This window comes from Anomalospiza imberbis, chromosome Z (genome assembly GCF_031753505.1).
Source record: "Anomalospiza imberbis isolate Cuckoo-Finch-1a 21T00152 chromosome Z, ASM3175350v1, whole genome shotgun sequence".
NCBI classification, from domain to species: Eukaryota; Metazoa; Chordata; class Aves; order Passeriformes; family Viduidae; genus Anomalospiza; species Anomalospiza imberbis.
This window is the reverse complement of record NC_089721.1, coordinates 34,482,043-34,509,656: the sequence shown is the minus strand read 5'-3', so window position 1 is coordinate 34,509,656 and position 27,614 is coordinate 34,482,043. Positions and strand designations below refer to the sequence as shown.

General features: G+C 35.1%; 1 protein-coding gene across 1 annotated transcript in view; it reads right to left on the bottom strand.

Moving 5' to 3' along the window:
* The window catches only part of PTPRD (protein tyrosine phosphatase receptor type D), a 1,172,008-nt gene that overhangs the window by 284,874 nt on the left and 859,520 nt on the right, over positions 1 to 27,614 (bottom strand). Inside the window, exon 9 of the mRNA XM_068176134.1 lies at positions 842 to 1,009. Coding sequence (XP_068032235.1) covers positions 842 to 926 — 85 coding nt within the window. The 5' untranslated portion in view covers positions 927 to 1,009. The remainder of the gene's footprint in view (positions 1 to 841; positions 1,010 to 27,614) is intronic.

Genomic DNA, 27,614 nt, shown 5'->3' with positions numbered 1-27,614 from the left:
GCAACTAGTAGAAAAACAGGAACATATGCCCCAATGAAGTGAATGTTAACAGTCAGCTTAGAGCCAGTGTTAAAAGTCAGCGTGCAGTAAACCTGCAGATCAACAGGTGGAAAGCAAATGGCTTTTCTCCTTTGCACATTACTTCTGGAAGAAGCCAAAGGACAACTGGGAGAAGGAACACATGTAAACAAGGCAGACCTAATGATCTCCTAATTAAAAAGAAGATATTATCTTCCCATTAATAGATAACCTAATTGACCAAACTCCAGCAGTTTCCCCTCAGTACAAGTAAACATAGGTGCCTTTCCTCACTGAATTGTCACATGTTTAGGCCAGCCACTAAGTTATCAGTTCTGATTTGTTTGGATATTGTACTCTGCAACAGCTGTCAGAAATAACACATTTGAACAGCTGTTGCAGCACTTAAAAAGGGACAGGAATTTTAACTGAACTGAATATTAATTGGGAGGGGGATGTCTTTTTTTTCCCATCAAAGTTAAGACAAATATTCAAAGAATGACAGATGTCTTTAAGGTATTTGACCAATGTCTGGTAAGCAAAGTTGGTTTTTGTTTTGACTGTGTAACTTTGTGACAGTGGTTTCCACCATCTTACATGAACCACTCCATGCTTAAGAAAAGGGGTACTAAGAAGAAGAAAACAGTAAGGAAGTAAGGAAGAAAACAATCTTTTTCAAATACTTGCTGTGATCTAGAGAGGACCTCAAAGTTTTTGAAGAATCATTCAAAAGGAAACTCATTCTGAGACTCATAGCAACCACTAGCTGAAAACAAAACGATTCATGATGGCCGACCTAAGCATAAATGAATAATAAGCTTACTTTCAGCATCAGCATAGAGCAGCAAGCACAGGAGCACCACCACTGGCCTGACTACGTGCATCATCCGACAGTTTGGCACCAGCATGCTTTGGCAGCCTTGTTCTCACTGGCTTAGAAGCCACTGCGAGTCTGTCCAGTCTGAAATTTCAGATGAAGTATTTTCAGAGCCTGTGAAAAGATAAAAATACAATTAGCAAAAAGAGACCAGAGTTTTTCTTTTCTTCGTTTTTTGCATTCACAATTTCAGGCTAAACTACTTTAGAAGACAAAAGGGTAAGGCAGAAAGAAAAATAATTATTATCAAGCTACTGCTATATACAAGAAGACCCAGTATATATCCAAGACACTGTTATAACACATTTTTAATTGTACCTTTACCACATAATCAAGCAACTATCACATCCTGAATCTTTAGTTAGAACTACAGCAGGTCCTAAACCAAAGAAACTAGTATGACGGTGCTTAAGACATCACTGGAACTCATGTTGCAAGAAGGTTATCAGAGCAGCTTAGATATCCATAACAAATCCACATACCAACAGGAAGTTGATGCCCTGGCATCTAGTAAGAATAACACCACAAAATCTACTTCACAATGTATTATTAACATATTGCATTGCTCAGTAACTTTCAAAGGTTAAAATTCCAGTTGTGATTTCCTGCACATATCTGAATTACGCCTAACAGAGAAACAGAAATCTGGCACTGAATAAAGGGCTGAGATCTCAATTCAATCCATCTAATTTATTACAATGTATAATTGAATATGATTCACTGGTAGAACTACAGCTTAAGTACCTCACTTGAAAAAACAGTGTTTTATCCTTGTCCAAATATGCCACAAACAGAAATTAAGGAATATAAAAATATTTTTCCTCCTCCATCAGGAAATACTAGAGATATCCCTAAGCAGCCTGACATAGGCACTAAAATAACATGACATGCAATTATACTTTCTAAAAGATCTGCTACATATAGGCTTTGTTAAGTTTGATTCTACCACCTTTATTACCACATAAGTGGCTTCTATGCAGTAAAGATGAAAACCAAGAGGGCAGAGAAAAAAGTATACTAATTATTATGCCACTAAATAGATCTTACAGTTTTGTGGGTGGCATAAAGAGCCCATTTTCAGTACAGAGAAACGCTCAAAAGAATTTACTCAAGTAAGAAAAGATATGAGCAGTTAGTAGAAATCTACACTATGTTACAAATCTATTTTGTAAAACTATCTTTTGAATTAGCTACAGCAATCAAAAATACAAGCCTAAGAAATCTTCATAGGCAAAATGCTAAAGGCACCAGCTCTCCCCTTTCATCGCTACCATCTTCATGCCAGCATTTCAAATGACAGCAAAGTCCATGAGACACCAGTCCTGTCGGACTCAATTTGTGTCTGTGCAAGCGTAACAGAGCCAACTGCTGTGTAATGATTCCAATACTATCACAAAGATGGAGATGCATGATAAGTACTTTCAAGGAAGAGGTGATTTTTATTTTGCTTCTTCTGGAATGCAGGAGTTATGGGGGAGCCCTGAACTATCTCTACAGGCAGCTCACTTAAGAACAAAACTATCTTTTCATTAGTACACAACCATATTAGCTGATGTGTGAAGGTGAACAGAGAAATGAGGTGGGTACTAAGTACTCCCTTACTCCTTTCAGGGAGGAAGCAGAAAGGAAACAATACTGATAATTAAAAAGGGGAGCAGAGAAACAGAAAAAATGGTGACCAGAAAGGTACTTGTTTTACACAACAGTTTTTTAATCAGGGCACTGGGGCACATAATTTCATTTCAAGCATTCCCATAAAAATATTAAATGTGGTGGCTAACAAGAAAAAATATTACTGTCTGCTTGGGAAAAGGAGGAATTTTAAAATGATCCTGATATGTGAATAGGCACTCATCCTCTACGAGCTGTCTGCAAATGAAGGGATGTATCACAAAACCTGGCAAAGAAAATAAGAAGAAAATAAGAAGAAAAAAAAAATTTTTTTTTTTTGAGAAATCTCATTCTATTCTCTCATTCTAAATGCACATACAATCATTTGGGAATACTGCACTCTGTGTCTGCTTTGAAGGTAATATTCATTATCACTCAGGTCATAAAATGAAAGCCCTCAGTATTCCCTTTCTTTTATGTTTCCGGGAGTCACAGCTTTAGCTAACCTGAAGAACACACCAAGGTTTCCAGGACACCCTTTGCTTGTTGTTTGTTCTCCCTTCTTACCTATTTAGGCCTTCAAGCAAATTTCCAGTATTCTAGCTCAGGAAAACATAAGCATTAGAATAAAGCTGGTGGTTGAGTCATTTTTCTTTCAAGTTGAAGATACACTGTTAATGGAGGCATGCAGGTGATGGAATGGTAACATAGAAAGAAGCAAGCCAAGAGACATTCAGGTACTATCAAGGCTCTCAACAAAAGTCTGCTTTTGCTTTACCCACAAGAAAAACAATCTTCAGACCCTACTACTGACAACTGTACCAACAATGATACCATATCACATGGTTTGTAGGTCTGTACTTGGCTTATTTGTGAAAACTAACATGAAGATGTAAATCCTTAAAAGGACTGAATGAAATTACCAAGAAAACTATCAGCTTCCACATCAAGCCACCTTAGTAGTTCCAAAGTAAAAGCCTCATCTAAAGCATTATTAATTCTTAAAATTAAATTAGGTTAATTTTCTTTTCTATTTCCTCCTGATGATTGTTTGTTACATCCTGACTGTGGCATCAAAGACAGTGAAAACACAAACAGCATTTGCAGCACCAGGTTACACTAGCCTTGTCATCAGAGGACCAACACTTGCCTTGCAGAATTAATCTGGGGTAGGTACTCTCTTAAAAGCCCCTATTACAACATTCACACTACACCAGGGCAGAAAGATGGGATTTCTCCGTGGCAGATGATCACAATAACTACAGAGGTCAACAGTTCTTTGGAAAAAAATTCTCTTTATGAAGCTTTAATAAAAGCTGTTATTATTTTAGGTTAAGTGCTGTATAACTGCTGTATTAAATAATCAAAAATTACTCTTCCAATATCTCTACTGGAAATTACTCTTTCAATATCTTTAAAAGAGCTATCTATTAAACTAGGTAATATATCTAACAATACACAATTAAGTAAGAGTATAGATTTTCCCTGATTAGTGATATCTATAATTAGGATCAGTTAAATCGCAGGTGTGCAGGTCTCCAGAGTGTTCAATGCAGAGACAAAAAAGGATTCTCCTCAGCAGGAACACCATAGCTGATAGTACCAGGGCATGGGCAAGTGCACCAATTATCCTCAAAAGGATCAACTGGGTGAATGAAACATCTGAACACTGAAATGCTTCCCTGCAGTCTGTTTACTTTAGTAGCAAAAATAATCTTTTAGGTACTGTCACGGTACTCACAAGATGGCTCCTGCTCCAAGACAGTTACAGGAAATGCATACCTGGGGGCAAATTTTAGAAACCAATAAAAAAAGTAAACACTGATTTTTTTTTTTTTATCAGCTTGTTTTCCCATGCATGAATGTGCATTTAAATACTTGCTAATATGGAAATTCAGCTCAGCAGGGAAGAGTTGTCAGAAAATACTTGAACATGGACAAAAAAGAACTCGTGACACATGTAGAGAGCCACATTGACAAATAATGAGGCAAACAGTAACTTACAAAATTTTGAAAGAAAGGGATTATGGAGGTATAAGAGTTCATTTGTGCTACAAACAGGATTTCTGGCTCAATTTTTAACCAAAGTTTTAAATTGTTTAGAGATATGATTTTAGTTTATGGTCATCTCTGGTTTGTCACAAGGACTTCCCACAGAAACTGCCTGTATTTCCCCATAGGAAAGTAACTGGATATACCCTATATTAAAAAAAACCCACCAAAAATTGTGTTTCTCTAAGAAAACATGGAAGCAAAGATTAAAACAGAAGACTGTGCTGAAATTCTGTTTCTACACTTCATTCATCACATCTGCAATCCCGAATTACACCCATTTCCAAGTCACAGATTTCTAATACCATGGAAATGGAAGACAAGAAATACAAAGAAATTAATTTAAAATATTTCTAGAACTAGTGATGGAAAGGGTGTAAATATTTCCTGTATTTGCATATCAATCACGACCCCCGCTTCAAAAAGAAAATAAAAAAATTTCATGGAAAAATGTTGTCTGCAAAAACCTGACAGCTGAATCATTACTAAAAAGAACAGAAAACAATGCATAAAATTATTTTTCATAAGCTCTTTAATCAAAATCAATTCAGAAACACATCTGGGTAAAACAATGTCTTTTAAAGAGAATTAAATTTATTTTCCAAAGCAGTAAGGGCAACTGGCAGAAGCAGAAGTTCCACATTTTGCTTGCTCTTTTATTGATTGAACATGACAATTGTTTTCATAGTTGACCTTCTGGAAAAGTTCTGTGTTTCATTATGTTTTTATTCTTAAAAATCCAAAATACAAACACATGATTAAGGAAATTTGAAGGACAGCTGCAATGAGTGTTCAAAAGTTTAGTCTTATCACTCTCTGGATAGAAATTCACCCAAATGCTTATCTATCATTGCTGAATTTCTCTGATAGAGTTATTCGAAGATGAGTGAGCATCCATCCTAAAACAGCAGGTTTCTGATGTCATGCAAGCAATCGAACTACTACACTATAAAGCAGAAATTATTTGCAGTGCTAGGTGGCATTTTGTCCATACAAAACAATAAGTCAATCTGATTCTACATTGCAATTGTATTTTAAACTTCAACGAAGATTCCTCTGTTGCTATGAAAAACAGAGTAGATTTTTTGGTAACTGAAGAAATAGATTAAATTGTTTAGTGAATAAATCAACTCAATGACAGAAAGGTACCTTAAAATCACATCATTAGGATGTTTTTCTTGTATAGAAAGTTGTTTAAAGGTTTCTGGTTTTTTGCTTACAAAAAGACTTATGTTCATATGGGATCTTAAACCATACAGAGAAAACCTTGCCTAACCTAATGTTTATATAGCTCCAGTTCCATTCTAAATAATGAATTAAAATACCAATTGTAAGCTGACAGGTGTCTCAATGCTTACCAGCTTCTGCCATCTTACTCACTTCCGCAGATCATAGGAACTTTTCTTATGCAGAACATGATGCAGAAACAAATCGTTAGAACACTGCTTAACTTCTTAACTTTGTGCCCCCAAATAATAGCTCAAGAAAAAAACTTTGTACTGGCAATGGCTGAACTGCTGAGATGGAAACAGTCTTGCTTGTTGAGAAAAGCATACCATGTTATCTGTCTGTGGACATTAAAGCTATGTATCTTTGAGAATCTACAGAAATAATTTAAACCATGTTACAAAGCTACAGATATTAAGCAGACAAATGAAACATCTTCCACTAAAACTGACTTCTTGCCGGAATTAACACAAATTCTGACAATACCCCAGTCTTGACTCCTGTAAATTACTTGCATACATTAACCCTGAAATATTCCAACTGTGACTTTGCCCATTTGAGCAATTAAATAAAGCTAACTCTATTCTGACACTTGCTGAAATAAAAATCAACAGACCTACCAAAAAAACCCAAACTAAACCCAAAAAACAAACAAACAAAAACCCAAAACAAAATCTCCAAACCAAGCAAAGAAAAAATAAAGGAAGAAATTAAAAAAAAAAAAGAAACAAAACAAAACAAACACCCAAGAAGACAGAAATATAAACAGAGACACAGAAATGGGGAAAAAGAGCAGCAGCTTACCAAAAAAATAAAAAATAAAAATAAAGTATCTAGGCTATGCTGTTATTTTACATTTTCTTCAGCCACAGAAGAGAAACAAGGTGAAATCTATACTAAGGTGTCTAAAATCACAGGTCACTCACTAATGGTGTCCTCCAGGGACATACTGGGCAAGTCCTGTTCTATATCTTTACTGATTATTTGGATGAGGGGGTCGAACACACTCTCAGTAAATTCATAGACAACACCAAATTGGGTGTGATTGTCAACTGTTGAACTGCTGGAGGGCAGGAAGGCTCTGCAGAGGGATCTGGACAGGCTGGATCAATGGGCCAAGGCCAATGGTGTGAGGTTCAACACGGCCCAGTGCTGGGTCCTGCCTTGGGTCACAACAACCCCAGGCAGCGCCACAGGCTGGGGCAGAGTGGCTGCAAAGCTGCTCACAGGAAAAGGCCCTGGGGGTGCTGGTGACAGCAGCTGAACATGAGCCAGCAGTGCCCAGGCGGCCAAGAAGGCCCATGGCATCCTGGCCTGTACCAGCAATAGTGTGGCCAGCAGGAGCAGGGCAGGGATCGTCCCCCTTGTTCTCAGCACTGGTGAGACCACATCTTAAATCCTGTGTTCAGTTCTGCGCCACTCACTACAAGAAGGTCACTGAGGTGCTGAAGTGTGTCCAGAGAAGGGCATCAGAGCTGGGGAAGGGTCTGTAATACAAGTCCTTTTAGGAGCAGCTGAGGGAGCTGGAGGTGTTTAGCCTGAAGTAAAGGAGGCTCAGGGAAGACCTTACTGCTCTCTAAAACTGCCTGACAGGAAGGTACAGCCAGGTGGGGAATTAGGCTCTTCTCAACACAGCAAGAATAAACTCTCTTGAGTTGTGCAACGGGAGGCTTTGAGTGGATAACAGAAAAAATTTCTTCACTGAACAGGAGGCTAAGGATTGCAACAGTCTTCCTTGGGAAGTTGGTTGAGTTGCCAGCCCAGGAGATACTGAAAAGACATGGAAACATTGTGATTAGGGACATGGATGGAGTTAGTGTTACATTAACAGTTGGACTCAATCCCAGATATCTTTTCCAACATAAGTGGTTCTGGATCCTATGATTATATTAATTGTTTCTTCTGAAATCTGGTTTAAGAACAAAACAATGACTGTTTATGCAAAAACCTTTACAGATTGATTTTTGTCTTGTTTGCCTCAAAATAACAAGAAGTGAAGGAATGTACAGTTAGTACTAGGTTATTTGCCATACACAGTTTGTTAGTCTTTGTCTGTTACATTACTTGAACAACACTGAATGGAACTGTGCAGCTACCACCTCTTAGAAGAGGCTAAATCTATGAGTATGTGAACCACATACAAAAACATTCTTACAGCTATTGTGCCATATACCACATACTCATCAGACACTCCCAGGAAATGGATCTCCAAAACCAGCTTTCAAGGACATGCTCCCAGCAGTCTAACAAAAAAGCACAACTACCAAGAACAGCTAGAATCTACCATGAGCAGCTGAGTTTTCAGACCACACTGGTGGCATCTGTCTGTGGCTGGCTTCTTTACAGGGCTAAGTATGTGGATGACCTAGCAATAAGAATGATTCTACAGCAAGCTCCACTGCTATGCACATGACACAGACATGTCAGTATTGCTTATATCTAAACAGCCATCTTATTTTCAGGAGAATTTTGCCCTTCCTATGTCTTTTTCAGCAGGGATATTGCAAAAAATTCAGGGTATTCCTCACCTTTAGGATAGGGCATGGCTGAAGCATACCAGGTATCACAGATATTAAGATAAAACTAGAAAAATATTTGCAAGTTTGGAAGTCAAATGCAGCTTCAATATTACAATGCATTTTTTTCTCTATTCTCTGCAATTTCTTTTTAATGGCTTTTCTTTTTCTTTTCACTTAACGGTTTTGTTTCAAAACTATCCAATGTCCTTGTTGGCTAATCAGATTGAAGCATGACTGACTGAGACAGGAATTTGCAGTACACACAGGACAGCAATCCAGCTGCAACTAGTTTAGCCTGACTGCACTTTATTATAATGTTGCTGATGGCAATACAATTGTATTAGAGGAAGAAATGGAGAGCTGAAATGGTTATTTTTCAAAAGTAGTTGGCATTATAAAATTATTTGGTAATGAAAGATAAAAACTTGCTGAAGCAATAGAAGCACTATGCATTTCTTATATTAAGATATGGCATAATCATGCATGGTTGTTCACAGGTCTTCTTTTGGAGGAAAGATGACAACTGCAAAGTGTCATCATAATATAATACATGTTTTACTACAGTCAGAGAAAAAGTAAAAATAAAGTTATAAACTCTGAGAGAGTTAAAAGGCAACAACAAACTACAGATATTTTATTGCTGAAATTTCCTTATTAAGAAATGTACCAAGTGAATTGGTATACTTTTAGACACCAAACTAATGTCATAATAACACTGACAAACTGATACCAAATAAAATTATGAAATCATCTGCCAGACAGCATGATTCATAGCATGTTTTTCTTTACAGACCTCATTAATTACTATAGATTTATCTGTAATAATACAAAATGAGTGGCTTAGTAGGGCCACTTGAAGCAGCATTTCAGGTGCTTCATAGAACCTCTCCCTAAATCCCCTTCAAATGGGAAGTGATAAGCAGAAAGTTTAATCCTCTTGTATTTGATCTGGCGAAAGCCAACTGAGATCAACAAAAGATTTCCTCTATGAAACCTATTACTAAACATTAAACAACCAGAGAATGTACAAAGCATTAACCAGTACACATGCACTCCTTTCTCATTTTTGACTTTTAAGATTTTCTCTGCACTTTGATGGTGCAGCTCCCATACCCAGAGCTTTAATACACATTGTTTTGCCCAGGGAACTTGGCACTCACATGTTTTAGCTACAAGAACATGACAACAAACAACAAAAAAATCCTTCTTAGGCTTGTGGTTCATCCTCTTAAAACTCTGTTACAGAGTACTAGAATAGATTAAAATGCATTATATATTTTCCATATATTCTTCCCTGGGTTTATGTTCTTCTCAGGAAACATTTCAGCAAGCATGTTTCAAATCAAAGTCCTGCCACAGCTTCCCAAGCGCTCATCTTTTTTGGGTTGATGATATTAATGAAAAACTAACTGTGAGTTCATTCTCACAAATATGCTGGCCTTAGCAACAAGCTGGTAATTTCTAACCTAAGTGTTAATTGCATACTGACATTGTGCAACCTTCACCTTCTTTTGCAGCATCTTTTTGTCAGTTCTCAGTCAGTTCTTTTTGTCAGTAAAAATTGAGAGTATGTGCTACCACGCAAATGAACATTATTTTCATAAAGGGTATGAGAAAAAATAAATCTTTACTCTACTGTATACAGCTGTGGAAATATCTCTGCAACTTATACACCATATATACCAATAGTATATTTTGGTGAGATTAGGACATGCCATGATGTTATAGAGTGATGCCGCATTTACCAAAAATTGTTTTTCTATGCATATACTGGAACAGTTTTATCCTGCTAAAGAACTTCCTGCATACCACTGGTTCATATATATGATCAATTATTTCTCTCACTTCTTATGAACATGACACAATTTCTGAAAAATGCAATCTGTTGCCTCTTCTTTCATAAATGAGCAAGAAAAATCAGAGAAAGAAATATTACAGTAGATTAAATTGGTGAAATAACCAACTGCAGACACACTCATAGTTTGTCTTCTAAATGAACAGGAGAAAGTCATAAAAAAGAAACAGACTGAAGATATGACACAAAAGGAAGGTTATTATCCTAGTTTTGTTTGTCACCTTCCATAAAAAATACACAGATGAGAAAACACAGAAGATGAGTACAGAAGATTACAGTTCCCTGTCATTCATACTTTGAGTATCTTTCATAATCTCAGCATCAGAAGGAATAAAAATACAGATATAAGCTTAAACAATACACTTAGCATCCAGTAAAGCATATGCTTAAGAATTTACACAAGTACACACATAAGTACACACAATTACAAGAAAGAACTGATCTGCAGAGTTCATATTTGTATGATAAGACAGAATTAGATGAGATAACCTCTCTGCCCTTCAGATGTGCCTCATACACAAAGCCTTCCAGGACTTCTGCATTTTCCCTCTACTTTCAGCTTTTTCATTTCCAGAATTTCTACATGGAAAGTAGTAATCAGTAAACATACTGCTCTGTCATTCAAACTAAATAAAGAGTATAACCTTCAGCTACACAGTACTTCATATTTAGCCACGATGAAATTAAATTAATGAACCAATGAAAGTGGAGAACTAGTTTCGTTACTAATCCAACTGAGAAAATATTGAGCCTAATGAAATATTAAAAAGTTCATAAAGGTGGCTTTCAAAAAACATTTTAGAATTTTATCCTCATGTTCTGTACAAAATACCACAGACTGACATTACAGAAGCACACAGTAACTTTAAGCCTTTAGACAGTCACATTAAAGTATTGAAGACTTTTAAAGACTTAGCTTAAGTTAATTTTCTTTTTAGAACATGAAACAAAACTATTTACAATACTTGGAGGAAACATGACCTATAATCTTACTGTCCATTAGCATCATTAGCATCCATGTTACCACAACATTGCTTCCCAAATACAAGCAGAGAAAGGTTTATGTCCTTCCCTCCCTAGAAAAATGTCACCCAGGTGACACTCAAATTCCACATGAAACACAAGGTTGTGACTGACAGTCTTGTATGGATATCCCAAGGCAGTACACATCAAACTATAAATGAGGGCTGTGGGAACTCAAGGCTCAAACATTTCTCTGGAATTTTATCTCACAGAGATAAAATCTCTATAACAAATTTTAGAGAATGCTGCAAATAATGATATGTTAAATAATTTAAAAACAAGATCCAGTATAACCTAGAATGATAATTCCAGTTTTGGCTTCATTTACTCACAATCATTAGTTTTAACTAAGAATCTGGCTAGATGAATGAATTTTTTTTTTAATGAGTGCATTCTGGTTATTTATATTAATAAGCATAAATAAGTACTATTTTTCAACACATCTAAAGGCTAGAAGATGTGCCTAATGTTCTATATGGAACACTGCAAGGCACTTGTGGGAGTTTAATCTTTCACAACAGGAATGCATGAGCAACTATTATAAACCTAGTAAAGTTTCTGCAGCTTTCTATTATAACTGATATGTCTCTGGGTGTGTGTGCTGTCCCAGGAGTATTGTTCTGGATTGATTAGCATCTTTATAATGAAATGCTCGATTACAGCTCTGAAATAGATAATTATAAAGAGAGGGTGTATTTTTCAGTTAGGGATTTTGTTTTGATTTTTTTTTTAATTATCAGTGCATGAAAGGCAGCTGTAGAAGTTCTGACTGAACTGTTGCCTCTTTGGAAAGAAACTACATTTTGTTGCTCTGCCTGTGCATAAGTTAAATTGAATTGCTAGTTATGACTGGTATGGGAGTTTTATTTTCAACTGTCAGGGTGTGCAGCCAGCTGTAACCAATTTTTCAGTATCTTGAAAAGCCTCATTTGAAGTATACAGATGTGAATGACTTTGGGACCTTGTTGTTAGTAAACAGAAACATTTTTCAAAACATTTTACAATTCTACTTCGTCAGTGTTAAAAGAAAAAACCCAAACTGTAAAGAAAGGTACACATTATGGATGTTCTGTATAACTTTAGCAGCATATGCAAAAAGGCCATAAAAATGTAGGTGGCATGTCCAAGTTTGGGCTCATGTTTCAGACTCTCACTTATGTCTTTCTGCCAAGAGAAGTGACTCACTTTTTTATGAGGTTTAACAGCAAATGAGTGGGTAGGGAAAGTGCTTTTGATTTCAAGGGTTAGAAGCCAGGAGAAAAAATGATGAGTATGTCCTTTCCTTAGTGATCTGCATACTGCATCAAGCCCTCTATTTTAAAAAAAGGTTTTCTACTAAAGAAACTTACTCAGCTGTTGAGCTGATATGCTAGTTTGAATGGCTTGCTCACTGAAGGTGCTAGACAATACATGATTTTATGATTTTATTTATTATGATTTTTATTTATGAGAATATGATTTTATTTATTATTTATAAATTAGAATAACAGAAACAATCAGATTAAGTAAGAAAATGAAGGGATGTATCCCAAGCAATCTCTAATGCCTTGATATCCAAAACCAGAATTCCTTAGTCCTGATCTCTGCGTACAACAGATCTCTTTCACTGCTGCCAGCACAAGGTTAACAATGCTTATTTAAACAGAAACAGGCAGGTCACAGGCTAAAGGATAAAAAGAGTAAAAAAGTAGGTGTGTTTTTATGCCTTAAACAAAATCTAGACTCCAAAAAGATGGTCTTGTTTGGGTACCTGTAGATGAGTTTGTCATGTCTTTTGAAGCCCACAGTATGCAGACTGTTACCTTACTCTTTTTTTTTTTTTTTTTAATATATTTAGGCATAATCTTTAGGCCAGAATAGAAGCAGCCCCAATAAATTAATTTAGTCATGTCACAACTATTGTACTACCACACAGACACTTCCACATGAAACAATTTTATTTGAAATGTTGTAATGGAAGATTCGAATTTCCAGACCAAACTTTCACTAGTCTTTGTGTCAGAGATAACTTGGGATCTAGGACAAAGATGTGAACTTATTTAATAAGATACTAAAAGTTACAATTAATTCCGGAGGATGACTTGAATTTATCTACATAGAGTTCATTTTACATCTTATCTGTGGATTCGGGAATGTATTGGAATGTGTTGCTGTAATCCATTTGTTCCTATATTGCATCATCAACTTTAAAAATTTTTATCAATCAAGTTGCCTTTATTTCTGTAGTTCATATCTTGAACAAGCACATCTACATAACAGCCAAAGCAGTCATCTGATTTGGCACAGAATCTGGTATCCAGTAACAGATAAATGCTAACTGAAATGCAAATTTTTCGCTAATTATTTCAAATAAATGCCCCACTACTTTCTTTTTTTCTAAGCATCTTCCAGCAGCTAAAGAGCAGACTTCCTTGAGTTTCTATAGAAATAAAAAAAATACAAAAATCTTATGCTGATACTCAATCTTCATGCTTAAGATCAATATATATACTGTTAAACCAGATCACTGCACAGAACTGACAAGAGAAAAAATGTGGAATTTCATTTAAAACTCGTTAAACTTTAAAGAAAAGCATAATCAAACTGATTACGATAATTTCTGCAATTCTTACTCTCACATAAAATTTATTGATATTTGATATTATTACATTACCATTTTGATACTATTTAAATGTCTTAAAAAATTATATCTTTTTCAATATTCTGCTACTGTTTAATTACAGAAGTATAATATGGAAAAAAATCTTCTGACACACTGTTCTTCTTCATATTTTGTTTTCTCTTAAGTAGACTTCTAACACAGTAATCATTGCTGTCACCCTCAGTGCTTCCTACCTTTTCCTCACAGTGAAATCCAAGAAGACTTAGACACTGAAATCCCCCAAAAATTAGGCACATTTTAAAAAATAGAGATGGAGCTCTGTGAATATATGTTGGAAGTAACATCTATGTTAGAGGGTAAAATATGAGCATATAGAAAGATTATGCTACTTTTCTGTACTAATATCCAACTGCACAAACATACAACTGTGTCTACTACTATGATATCACTTTGCAGTTATCCATGGAATATGGCTTACTTATCTACAGAGAGTTATGGCTTACTAATAGATCTGCAATCATGAGCAAGCTCTGTATGCATAAATACTCTGGAAAGGGTTCTTTCCTACCTCAGTATCACAGACACAATATTGAACCCTAATCCCAACTGAATCTAAGACACCCAATATTCCACTTAGTTCCAGAAAGGTCAGTAAACATTTAAACAAATACTCATGTTTAAGCAGCTGAGGTAATTGGGCTGGTCCCTCCACTGCCTCAAAGGATGATTCTCTAATTTGTAAGTGATGTTTGCAGATCTTTATACTAATTAAAAAAAATCCCACTCACCTTTAAGCAAGGTCATGGGGACATTCTACTGCAGAGTAGTAGAACACTAGTAAACTTCCTTAGAAAATGGATCTGTAAGAGAATTCTTACTTCCACATCCTGAAAACACTGCATAGCCACTTTACAACAGGCTGTCAGTCTTCACCACACTTGCTATACACAACACATCTGCAAGAAGCAGGAATTATCAGACTGCCCAATTATCAGACTACTGACAAGAAAACCTATTTGAATGACTCCTTTCTTTTTTTTTTCCCTGACTCTCCATAAGACCTTTCTGCCTTTAGGCAAAAAAAAAAAAAAAAAAAAAAAAAAAAATATATATATATATATATATATATATCTATGAGCAAGACTTTCTCCTGTTATGGTGAGCACACACACCAATTCAATCACTCTTCTAATAAACCGCAAACTGAAAAGGAAGCTTTATTTTTTCCTTAAGGTGATTTCAGCATGTCTCTTTTGAGCCACAAACTAAATCAATTTTTTTGTAATTTTTTTGTAATGCTGGGAGGATGTATGTGGTGAATCTGTATTTTTGCACAGAGATACATCTAGCTGCATAGGTATACTTCTACAGACATGTAGATATATTTTGTTATACATTCATAAATTATCAGAATGAAATAAAAAAAAAAAACTTCAGGGAAGGCACTTGTATCAGAGTCAAAACCTTTTACATCAATAGTCAGAGTAAAATCACTGTTTTATTATTCAATTACTTGAAGTATGAATGACAGACCATGATGCAATTTGCTCTGCTGACAGAGCTCACCTTTGTTTGAGAGAAACTATTTGCAGTTCACAATATTCACTTCCCAAGCCTGACATGATAAAGAAAAAAACAGATATAAAGCTAAATTTAAAAGATATTTTACATGTCTTTCAAACAAGGAGAAGTTCAGTGGACTGAATCTGGTAAATACTACCTCTTAACCAATGCACCTGCTTTTGTTAGCAATTCTTTCTGAAGGATTCTCCAAAGTGCTTCCACTATGTTCTCATTTCAAAGAACCTAAACAGTCTGTTGAATTTTTATCAGCAGAGAGTGACATGACAGCAGATGGGATTCACAAAAAATTGAAATGATGTGTACATAAATCTGCATGTTGTTTACTTTATACATAACAATTATTCTGAAAATGTTCTTGTAAAACTTTAAGGTGCATATGCAATTATTTCTTTTTTATATAATAGATATATCAATTTTTAGGATAATTAGCAAATATGTTGCTTAGAAACTTTGAGAAACTTCTTAATAATAGTTGTAATCCCAGTTTGTTTCATGCTTAAAATCCTTCTGAATTGTTTTGTAACTTCTTCCTACAGGTGAGTGTGAAAGCACATAGGTTCTCCAGTCAGTGAAAAAAACTGCTTAGACATATTCCTTTTCTTAATAAATATTCTCTTTGCAACTAAGCCAGGACTACAAAACCACACAAGTGACCTAAGGTCATGCAAATATTATCTTCCTACCTGGAAAGAGGAAACATTTGCTTAAGTTTATCAATTAGAGTTATTGTAAGAAATAGGCGTAATTATCCCTTCTATAAAAGTGAGAGCTAAGTCTCATTTGAAATGTCTGGCATGGCAGCAGAGTTCTATACTTCTCTCTGAATATAGGTCATTATTCAGATCATGGACCTTGGACATTAGAGGTCTGTAAGAAGCAGAAATTCATTCTTAGTTCTAAACTGGCACAAAAATAAAGCAACATAAGATTGCTAAGTATTTCTAAATTTTGAAAAGGTCATACGAATATAGAGAGTGTGAAGCAATACTCTGTAAAATCTGTAATCTGTAAAATTCCAAAGGCTGCTCCTTAAACTTTGTAAAATTATGTTTTAGTGATACATTCTAAAATAATATCAAACTAATACCAGCTATTAATAATTACAATAATTTAGAAAGAAAATAATTAAATATTTTTACAGATCTCAGCATATCTTTATTAGAACAGAAATATAATTTTTAATACATTTGGACATTTCCCTGATTTTTTATTTGTTAAAGCAGTAATATTGCAGCAAAAATTAATTGGAGTAAATTTCAATGCCTTGGAAATACACTTGATTGTGATGAACACAGAGACTGTGAAGAACATAGAATCACTTAGAATCGTAAATCAGAGAACCAAAAGAAAGATGGTCTCTTGATTTAGGAGTTTCTTTTAATCTTGCTTTGATTATATTAGCATTAACAGCCAAGAGACTAAAATACCATCCTTGCTCACCAAAATCCAAGATCTTATCTATATTCTAAAGAATACAGGTAGAAAAATCGTGAATGCAAAGTCCATTGAGTAAGGCTATACTCTAAAATGAAAGCATGGAATTCAGATGGCTGGCCAATTTAAATTACTTGTCCTGCAACTAACAAAAAAACATACTCCCCAAAACTCATGCATGTGAGTTTTGGGGAGCATGTTTTATATACAGTGCAGTCTTTTAGCCCATATGCAATACCACTAGTCTTTGATACTGTAAAAGCCACACTATTTTAGAAACAGCATTTAAAAAGATTTTCATATTTGGTGTCAGAAAACAAATTAAATCCCATTATAGACAATTTTAAAATCATGTTTTCATATTAAGTTGACAGTAAATTGCAAAAATTTCATTGTAGTCACAGAAGTGAATTTTCAATTCATGCCATTTGTCTGCACCCACTGACGATTTGATTATTTATTGTTGCCAACTTCCTTCACAAGCAGAAAGCAGATTCTTAATAAGCTGTTTTCTATTTCCTTATTTCAGAAAAGAAATAGTCAGCATATAAACTAAGGTCAAAACCTGGACTAGCAGGTTTTGCTCATAGCAGCAAAAACTAACCATAAACATGAAACTCCTCTGTAAAAGTAGAAATTTCACCACAGTAAAACTGGCAAAAATGGCATGACTACAATGGACTGCTTCAAGTGATTTTAGCAGTGTCTGCCATGAATTATTGCTAACTGCCTGGTAAAAAGTACTGGCAATAGCTTCCTTAAAAATCTCAGATTAATCATCTCAACACCAGAACAGTCTAAACAGTAGTCCACTTGAACAGAACTAAAAAGCAAAATCAAGTGTAAGTTTGCTGGAAAACTAGAAAGAAAGTGGTCTGAAATCTAGGATCTGTTAACCTATCAATCAATCAATCAATCAATCACAAAAACAAGGCTTAGAGTAAAATGTATTAAGCATTCCAGTATTTTGCCACCCAATCACAGGGCAGTCTTTTGAGATGGTTCATGTAGTTGCCACACAAGAAACAGGGAGGTCTTTCATATATATATTTTTACCATACAACACAATCATTTATAAATGCTAAAAAGTTGAAAATTATTTGCCTAAAGTCAGTATTTTTGTCTGGTAAATAACTAGTTTCTTTGTTTTACTCCTGCCTCCATAAAACCGAACAGAACACTGATATCCCTGTAAACTTAAAAGGCTTTTTTTTTAGTTTATAGCAAGTACAAAGCTAACAGTTTAATGTCACTGTTAATCTTAACTGGGCAAATGTAGTATCAATACTGTTTTCAAAAAATGAAGTTTTATCTTGACATTCTATTAATTAGTTTTCTCAGTTTTCACTTAACAAGTCCAAAAATTTATTTGAAGTTAGAAATCTAAAGTAATAATCAAAATCAAACTGAAACAGTCTGTGGTGACAAATGGTGTTTCTTCTCACTCAAAGTGTGGATGACCTCAACTACCCTGTCTTGCTTCAAAAGCAAGTCCACATAGTTAAAAAAAGCATTATACAGGTTTCTAATACATCTTACACACACAAAAGAACCCAAGAGAAATGAAAGCAAAACAAACAATAATAAGAATCAACTAACCAAAAAACCCGCAAAACAAAATGCAAGACCCGTACACTCAAAAAAAAAATACAGTAAGACTAAATGAGTAGAATATGGTGAGCTAAAAAATAGGGTAAGGTCTCAACTTTTTAACTATACACAGGTCAAGATAATTTCTCCACAGACTACTGAAAATTTTTCAAATTAACAGCAAATTAAAGGTTGAGTCCAAAACACATATTTCTGAATCACCTCATTAATTTCCAATCATGAGGCTACAGAATGACATCCAAGCAGTTTCAGGATCCTTTACAGAAACAATCATAGTAACTATAGTAAACTTCTGAGAACAAGGGGAGGAATAAAAACCTGCCATAAGCAACCAAACACCACACACATACACAAAAACATGTATTATTGAATCCTTATTTGAATAATAAAATTTGGGCGTTCTCAGAAAGACATGAGGTACCAGACTTTTCTGGAAGTTAGTAATTCAGGCAGCTGTCATTTCTCCCTTTGAGATAGATTCCAAAACTTTGTGCAACAATACAAATCCTTTTATTTCCAAACCAGTGGGTTTTTATGATGGAATTTATGTATTTGATATGTGAAGAAGAATAATGATGTACACACCCTGATAAAATCCCTTTAAGATCAGCAAAATTACAGTATTAAGTCTGTTAGATTTCATTTACAAGGCTAAGAAACATGAAGTAACACATGAAAAGTTGCAAATCAATGGTAGAAGAGCAAAATCAAGATGCTTCGCTACTGGTCCTACTGCTAATTACAACTTCAGTAAACCTTCATATGCCATTACAGCATTTCATATCCCAGACAGATATTTTCTTTATCCCCCTCATTGTGTATTTCTGAGAACATACACACATGCAGAGTCTGCATTTCAAAACAAATTGAGTATCTCAAGTTAATGAAAGATTCATTTTGATTGCAAAACAGTTAAACTATTTCAGATGTTGTCTAATACATCAACTATTGAAATTTAAAAGCAAGAGTATTTCCATTAATTTTAGGAGAGGTTCTGATGCCATAAAGTTCAAAGAACCAAATATGAGAAAAGTATTTCAGCAGATTTAGAAACATGAAAATTGGTCTTCCTTTTAAAAGCCAAATATTCTTTATTCTAATTATTGTATTTATAATTTATTAATGTTATTTATTTTAATGTTGTTAATGCTAGCGCCACTTGACAAGGTTCTAAAACCACAGATATTTTTTCTGCATCCTGTCATGTTTGAAAAGCATGTATGCTTCTCGCACATGCTTTTAGTCTGCATGTTTCATTCCCTTAAGTTTGTACTTCTGATCGCCATTTCTGTTGTGATTCTTTAGACATCTTTAGGGGCATTTATATCAAAGTATGCACTGATAAAAAACAAACCTCAAAGGTATTTATCCTAACCAATGCCATTAGTCTTACAACCCATGTCAGATTCTTTAATTCCTGATTCAGAATATGCTTTCCTTAAAGTTTCATTAAATTTAGAAGCAGGCAAACAAGACACAGAAAATTACTGTCTTTTCAGAGATGTAAAACTAAAGTTTGAATACTATGTTTGCAGAGAGAATCAGAAGTTGCTGGTAGACAGAATGGTGGGAAATTGTTGCTAGCTTTTGAAATAAGTTAAAAGGATGATTAAGGTGAGATCTACATGAACTGCGAGAATGGCTTTTTGTTTACTGTCAGTGAAGAATACCAACTTCTGTCTACATAGAAGGATAACCTCTTACTCACTTTACTCTTAACTTCAAACAACTGGTTCTTCTGGCTAGGGAGAGCATTTTCAAACTACTATAGCAATGCCTCCTGCTGATCCTGAAACCCATGAGAATCTTCTGAAAATAGTGTGGGAAAAAAGCATTACCATGGACAATCAAGTATGTTACCACTCTCAGATTCAAATATGTGTCATTTTTAAGTACATACACACTTCCACATACATGTATGGACAAATTATCTATCTATCTATCTATCTACAGACTGTAGCTCTATCTATGTTTAGATCTATCTATCTACATACATTGTAAAATAAAAGTTATCACCTGGTTCCTAAACATTTGCTTCTTCAGATTATGTTATGCTTTAATGACTAACTCTCTGAAAATTGACACCAGATGACTGACCCTGCATAATCTAAGAGTTCTTCCTCAACTACAGCAGAAAAGTTGTAGGAAATGAGTTTCCAGGAAACAGAAATCAAATAAACTAATTATCAAAAAAAAAAGTCAAACAACAAATCAACTTATTCAGAGAGTTCACACAACAGAATATCAAAAATGCCCAGAATATAAAGTCAAAGAGCAATTGTTGAAATTCCTGAAATATTTCATTGTAACTAATGGCAGAGTTTTTACTGTTGTATGTGGCTAATAATGAGTGTTTAAGGCATTAAAAACTTCTAAATTCCTAGTTGCTTATACCTGATACCATGTAGGTATGAAAGACTGTAAGTCACTCCAGAATGCATCAGGAGTGCATAATCAGAATTGCAATAGTTCCTTTAATATCACACTGCCTTAGCAACAGAAGCTCTGTCAGCATTCCTCCTGCTTCAGCCCATACAGAGAAGGCTGCCATGAACAATGAACCACATGCAGATGTCTCACAACATCCTTCAGAGTCAGCTTCAGAACACTGCATCTACTACTGTGCTGCCTACAAATGTTTTCATTCCAACATCATTGTTCTCTGTATTTCTTTTAACTACTGCTACAGCGGGATCCACTTCTACACTTGGTGACCATCCAAGAAAAAGAAACGCTTACAAGGGCTGAAAAAAACCCAAATTGTAAGGTCTCAGAAATACTTGAAATATTGCTCTTCAAACACCACCCCTCTTCCAGTTCCAACAAAACAGAGGTATTCAGATGACTGCGTGCCAAAGATTTCTGTTAGTGACAAATAAATGAAGCAGGTGGCTCTTACAGTCATAAATGTGAAGATGATGCTTCACCTAGGGCCCATCCTCTTATTTGCAGCTAAAAATTTCAGAATGCCTAGTAAGAACACAGCAAACAACAACTAGAAACAACTGTATTCAAAAAAAGTATTATTTTCTTTTTAAAAGCATAAATCTGTGATAGTACTGATAATTAGTACAAATTCAATAATTTCTGGATAAAATATTCAGATCATTTCAGGACAACTGGTTTAGGTGCTTAGGATAGTAAGTTTTTTTTTCCCCTGGACAGCACTTTAACAATAAACAAAGCAAACTGAACCAAAACCAAAACCAAAACCAACAAACAAAAACAAACACAAAAAAACAGCAACTAAACAAAAAAACCCATGAATTCCCCCCACCAAAACAAAACAAAACACCACCACCACAATAACAACAAAACAAAAAATTCCACTAAACTGTACTATGTGAAGCCAAGGCAGCAAGTAAATCAAGTAAATCAAAATATAAAATTCTGTCTGCCCTTTGGATCTCAGTACAGTATCTGCTAGAGCTGAATAAGCTTGAAAGAGTAAAATGATCAAAGAAAAATTCATTCTAGATCCAACAGGAAGTATTCGGTAAATAGCACTGAAACCCAACATGTTATGTCATAATTTCTCAATTCTCTGGTGTATACAATTCATGTTTTCTTTATAAAACCTTTATCTGGTAAACTTTATTTATTAAAATTTCTGCAGTAATGTGACTTTAAAATTATGATTTAAAAGTTCTAATTTTAATAATAATCACAAATCCCACATAACATCAAGATAACACTAAGTACACTGACTGAATGAAGAGTTAAAAAAAGTATCTTTAGCCACCAGTATTCACAGCTGCCAGAAACTAATATAGATGTGACAGCATATAAACTGTGAAATGCCAGTAAACTGTGTCAATTATTCTGGTATGTTTGTTTATTGCTGCTTCAGGATATCACTGAACAGATCCTTTTGGTAAGCTGTGTCCATATACCATAAGTGTACACATCTTACCCAGCTGAAATGCCTTCTGGGAATTACTAATATGTGAATGATTTCTTCCGTGTCCAACTACAGTTATACCTACTAACCAAATGCAATTAATCTGGACATTTTAATGTATTTGCTTTTTGTTTTATGAAGTAATTTCATGTAATTTTGAAGGAGTTTGAGTATATGGCAAGCCATTTGCAAAACTATTTTATTCACATAAAAAGGTATAATTAAAACATATGTATCAGCAGTCTCAACATTTAGATATATTTTAGGACTAGTGGAACTCTAGTACAATTAAATGAGTAAGTAACTCCCAGGCATGCTCTTATTTTGAAAGTAAATGTGAGAACACTTACTTGCAAAGGAAAGAGATGTATCCTATCCTAGGTGAGATAAAGTTCAGAGACTATTCTCCAGTGCTTGTCTGGAACTAGACTTACAAGTTATTATGATCTACAGGATATCTGTTTGAATAGTACATACAGATCTATCAACCACAACACACCTATTTCTGCAAGTAGAAGCAGTGGAGAGAAGATAATTTTATTTAGAATGAAAAGAAGACGCAGATTACAATGGTTTTGGTGGGGGGAGAAAGAAAAGCATACTAAAGAAAAAAAATAAAATAAAATAAAATAATTAGGCATGAATATCAAAACACTGTATTGTTCTCAGATGCCACTTGCATAGGGATATCAAGGAGCATGCTAGCATTAGCCAAGTAATACTGAAGATAGTACTACTTTGATCAAATGAACAACAGTATATTCTTTGGACTTGGCCACATTATACAAGGAGGAACTGCTTTGAATTGATACAGGTTACTTCAATTTTAACTCTCTCTAAATTTTTATTTGTATATTACAAAAAAAAAACCCCAAATTGAACAGCTGAAAAATAATAAGTTCAAGAAAAGATAGTTAATATAATTTACAATAAGTTAAAAGCTATTTAATGTTGTGATGTAACACTTGACTTACTCATGGGAATCCTTCACCTTCTAGAAACTACCTGGTATTAATACTTGGCAAAATTATTGAAATAGCTTCACCTGATTTGTACATAGTACAATGCATGGCATTCCAAGTAGCACTTCAGTGTCCAGACAGTAACATCTATGTCAGGTATACATTTCTTTAATAAACAACATCCAATCTTGACAGAATTACATTGCATAATCAATATTCCACCATACATTCAATGGTTAATTAGCTCATTGTCTATAAATGTTACTGTATATGACTGGAAACCTAAAATTACTCCATCTGGAAGGAATCTTTTTGTTCAAACAGGCAATACTTTAAAAGTTGCTTCAAATAATAGTGTTCCAAGCATAAGCAGGAAGTCTGGATAGCTTGAGGGCACCCCAACCATTTTTGCTGACTACCTCATCCCTGCATCTAAAATTATTACATGACTGAATTGCATAGTTTCACCTTTCAGGGAGAGCAATTAGTTTTCCTATTCCTCTCCCACCTGGAGACAGAAAATCAGCCTCCCACACTTCAGATAAATACACGTCACAGAGCAAATTTTTCCCGTGCTAATTTAAACAATAATAGTTCAACTGCATTTAATTGTAGATACCCTTTAACCACGCTAAACCATCCCTTTTTTAATCTCAATGTAAGAAGAACTGCAGGTAGGAGAAATAAAGTCGGTAGAAATAGAAGTGCAAAGCATTTATTTTCACTTTTGACATTACTGCTATTCTTCTTCAATACCAAAAAATTATATTCAGTCCGTATATTTAACATCACCTAGTATCATGAGAGAGATGTCTGCAGGATTTTTAATTATCATTCATCATATATCCTGATACTTTCTCAACAGAAGCGTCAAACAATGCATTAGTGACAAATTCCCAAGACTGTGCCCCTTCAGCCCTTGGAGTTTAACTCCTCTCACATTACAGTATTTATTGAATTTCCAAGCCAAACGGTGTTCTGCTCCATAAAATTCTGACAAGTGAACTCTGCCAAGCTAATAACGGCCTCATTCTGCTGAAATAAACTTATTTCACTGCAGCAAACAAAATGACATGACCTGGAAAGGTTATTTTTAACTAAGTAACAACCCAATACAAACCAAGTCTCTCTCACCAGATCCTGAAAACTGTTAAGACAAATTTCTTAAATGTAAATGTGTCCTAACACCAGTTCACTTATCTGTTGCCCTCACTGTACATGACTGTGGCAAGATTTTTTGAAGGTCTGTGCTGTTTGATTTTCTTAATCAGTAGCTCAGTAAACTAATTAAACAATGCCTGGTTAGAGTGGAGTGACCAAGCAAGTGCAAAACTCATGCTAGGATGCTGTGTCCTCCTACATCCTTTACCCTCTGCCGTTTAATGATTTTTCTCCGTTTATCTGACAAATTCTATTAGAACTGCCCTTACATATAACAAATCTGAGAAGTATGAAATTGAAATTTAGAAGGATTTCTTTCTCTCTGATTAATTTTATATTAATTTTTACATTGCCATTAGGGAGATGTGGAAAATAAACGTTTAGGGACTAATTTGGCTTTCTAGACAGGCTGTATCTTCTACACATAAGTCAAGTTCTTCACAATGGTGATTCATGTTATGGACATTAGTGTGGTAATATTCATGAACTCCCCTTTTCATGCTGGCTATATTCTTCTATTAATACAATATATTTTCTGCAGACTGCATCCACAGACTAACCATCAGTTTCAGGTCAGATTTCTATCAAGTTTCAAATTACCAGAGACCATCAGAGAACCTTTTTAACAACTGGAATTTAGTACAAACATGCTGCACCCTGCTAGGTATACCTTTGCTAATAAAAGGGACAATCCTCGACTTCAAACAGGAGACTCCAGCCAGACTCCAGCAGTTTGCTGAAGAACAGTTAGAACACCTACTGAAAACAGAAGGATCAGAATAATGATCACTCATAAAAATCATGAGTTTCAGAGAACAGGTGAAAAATGCAAAAACCCCCAAACCCAAGGGTGAAAGAAGGAACACTGCCTTTTTTGGGTATGGCCTGTAGTTTATCAACAGCAATGGCAAAAGGTTAAGAATTTTGAAATAGGCTCCTCAATCACTTAACAATAAGCTAGCAAAATGCAAATAGCTAGCTTAAATAAATGTAAATTATCTTACTTCTATGTATTTTTTTGGGGGGGGGGGGGGTTGTTCTTACAAATGCATTATCATGCAAAGCACAGAACAACTAGAAAGTTTCTCAACAGTCATGATATTGCTAATGTATCAATCCAAGTTAATTCTGATATTAACAATCCTGATTATTTACCCTAGCCATAAAGCAGGCTAGTGCTACCCTGGGCTGCTTTAGGAGGAAAGCTGCCAGGTGGTGAAGTGATGTGATTCTTCCCATCTTCTCAGTGATAGGCTTTATACCTCTCAGTCATCTGAGAATGGAAGATACAAATAAATTCATATACTTGGATTTTTTCTAGGACTTTGCACATATCAGAGACTGCATGACCTATGACCTTAGTAATAGTTGTATCTGACATTGTGTTAACTTACTCTTAGCCATTTAAATTTTGCAATGTTCTGTTTCTCTTTAGAATGTCTAGCTCTCAGATTCAAATAGGCACACTTTATTTCTCACTTTAGGAACATCCTTTTTGCATGTGAGTGGCTAAAAAGTGTATAAAATTTAAACATTTAAAAAGTTAGCCCCTAACAAAGAAGACCAGGTACAATTTTAGCTACTAAAGAACACTGCAATCATCCATTTGCAAAACAGCCACCCCACTACCATATTGCTATGAAACTGTTTCATTTTTTGTTATCCTGCAGCACAAACTGCCATAGTTCTTTCTGATACTGATTTGAAGTACACCAGAAAACCTTTACTTACTTCAACTGATCTATCAAAAGATGAGTGTAAGAAAGGCAAGAGGATATTATTTACTACTTGACATATGAACTTACCCAGACTACCTGCAAAGAACCTGATTTTACTAATCAACTTTGTCTACCACACCTATTTTTGTTGGTTGCAGAAGACTGAGAAAAGGTAGCAAATCATGTTTGATATTAACAACTATACATTTTAATTGTAAAATCAGCTGCAGACTGGCTGAAGTTGGAAGCGACCTCTAGAAGTCAGGATGCAACAGTCATTTGGTCCATTTTGGTCGCATCCATCAGGGCCACCTGGAGAGACTGCCCACGGCCATGACCCTGGCCAGCCTGCCTCAATGGTCAGTCAGACACATCCTAAAAAACATGTTTCCTCATGTTCAGATAGAATTGATTGTTTCACTTCATGGACAATGACAGGATAGTAGACACGGGTATAAGAGGATCAATGGTGACAATTACCCATTGCTCTGTCACTGGATATTACTGAAAACAGCTGGGCCTGTTTTCTTTACACCCTCTCATTAGGTATTTGTACACATGGACAAGATCCCTCAAGCATCCTCTTTACCAGGGTAGCCAGTCCAGCTCTCAGACTTCCTTGCTGAGGAGACAGCTGTTCTCTAGACTGTTTCCAGCATGTACGCATCTTTCTTGTCCTGGGGAACTCAGAAATGCACACAGTATTCCAGCTGTGGCCTCACAAGTCCTGCTAGTCACAGGTGGCTGTACAGCAGAATACTGCTTCAGTAGTGGAACTCACAAGCACCAAACTGCCTTACAGTCTGAAAAGCTTTCTTAGAAAGTTTCTAAGACTGTTATGTCTGGTACTCATGGTTCAGAGACACCTTTCCATACTACAAAGACAAGAGTCATTTTAAGGTCATGAAGAGAAACAATGCAGTTCAAAGCTCCAGAAAGTCCATTAGAAAGAACATGATTTACAAATGATTCACTATGAGATACTTGCTTTAAATTTTTTTGCATTTTGGGAACAATTCTGCTTTCTTAAATACAGGCAAAGTGATAAAAGAGTAACAAGTTTATAAAAATTATTTTGAAATATGCTTATTACAGATACTGAATTTTTTTGCAGTGCAGAAGCATTTGAAGCAGAACTCATGAAATATTTAAAGTCATGCTTGTGACAGAACTCATATTTATACAGTATACCCTTGAGAGCTTTCTCACAGGTGCTTAAAAGCAAAATGGCTGACAGAACCTTTATCTTTTTATTCAACTAATCTCCACATAATAATAACTGAGATTAACTGAGATTTATTTGCAATGTGTGTGCATTTCCCTACTGAAAGGTGTTTCTCTAAGAGCAAACATACTATCTATGTCCTTTTTATTTTGCAAGCACTATTGCTTTAAATGTCTTTGTAGGATACTATTTTTATTTTTTTAACATTCAAAAACTTTAGAAGGCTTTCACTTG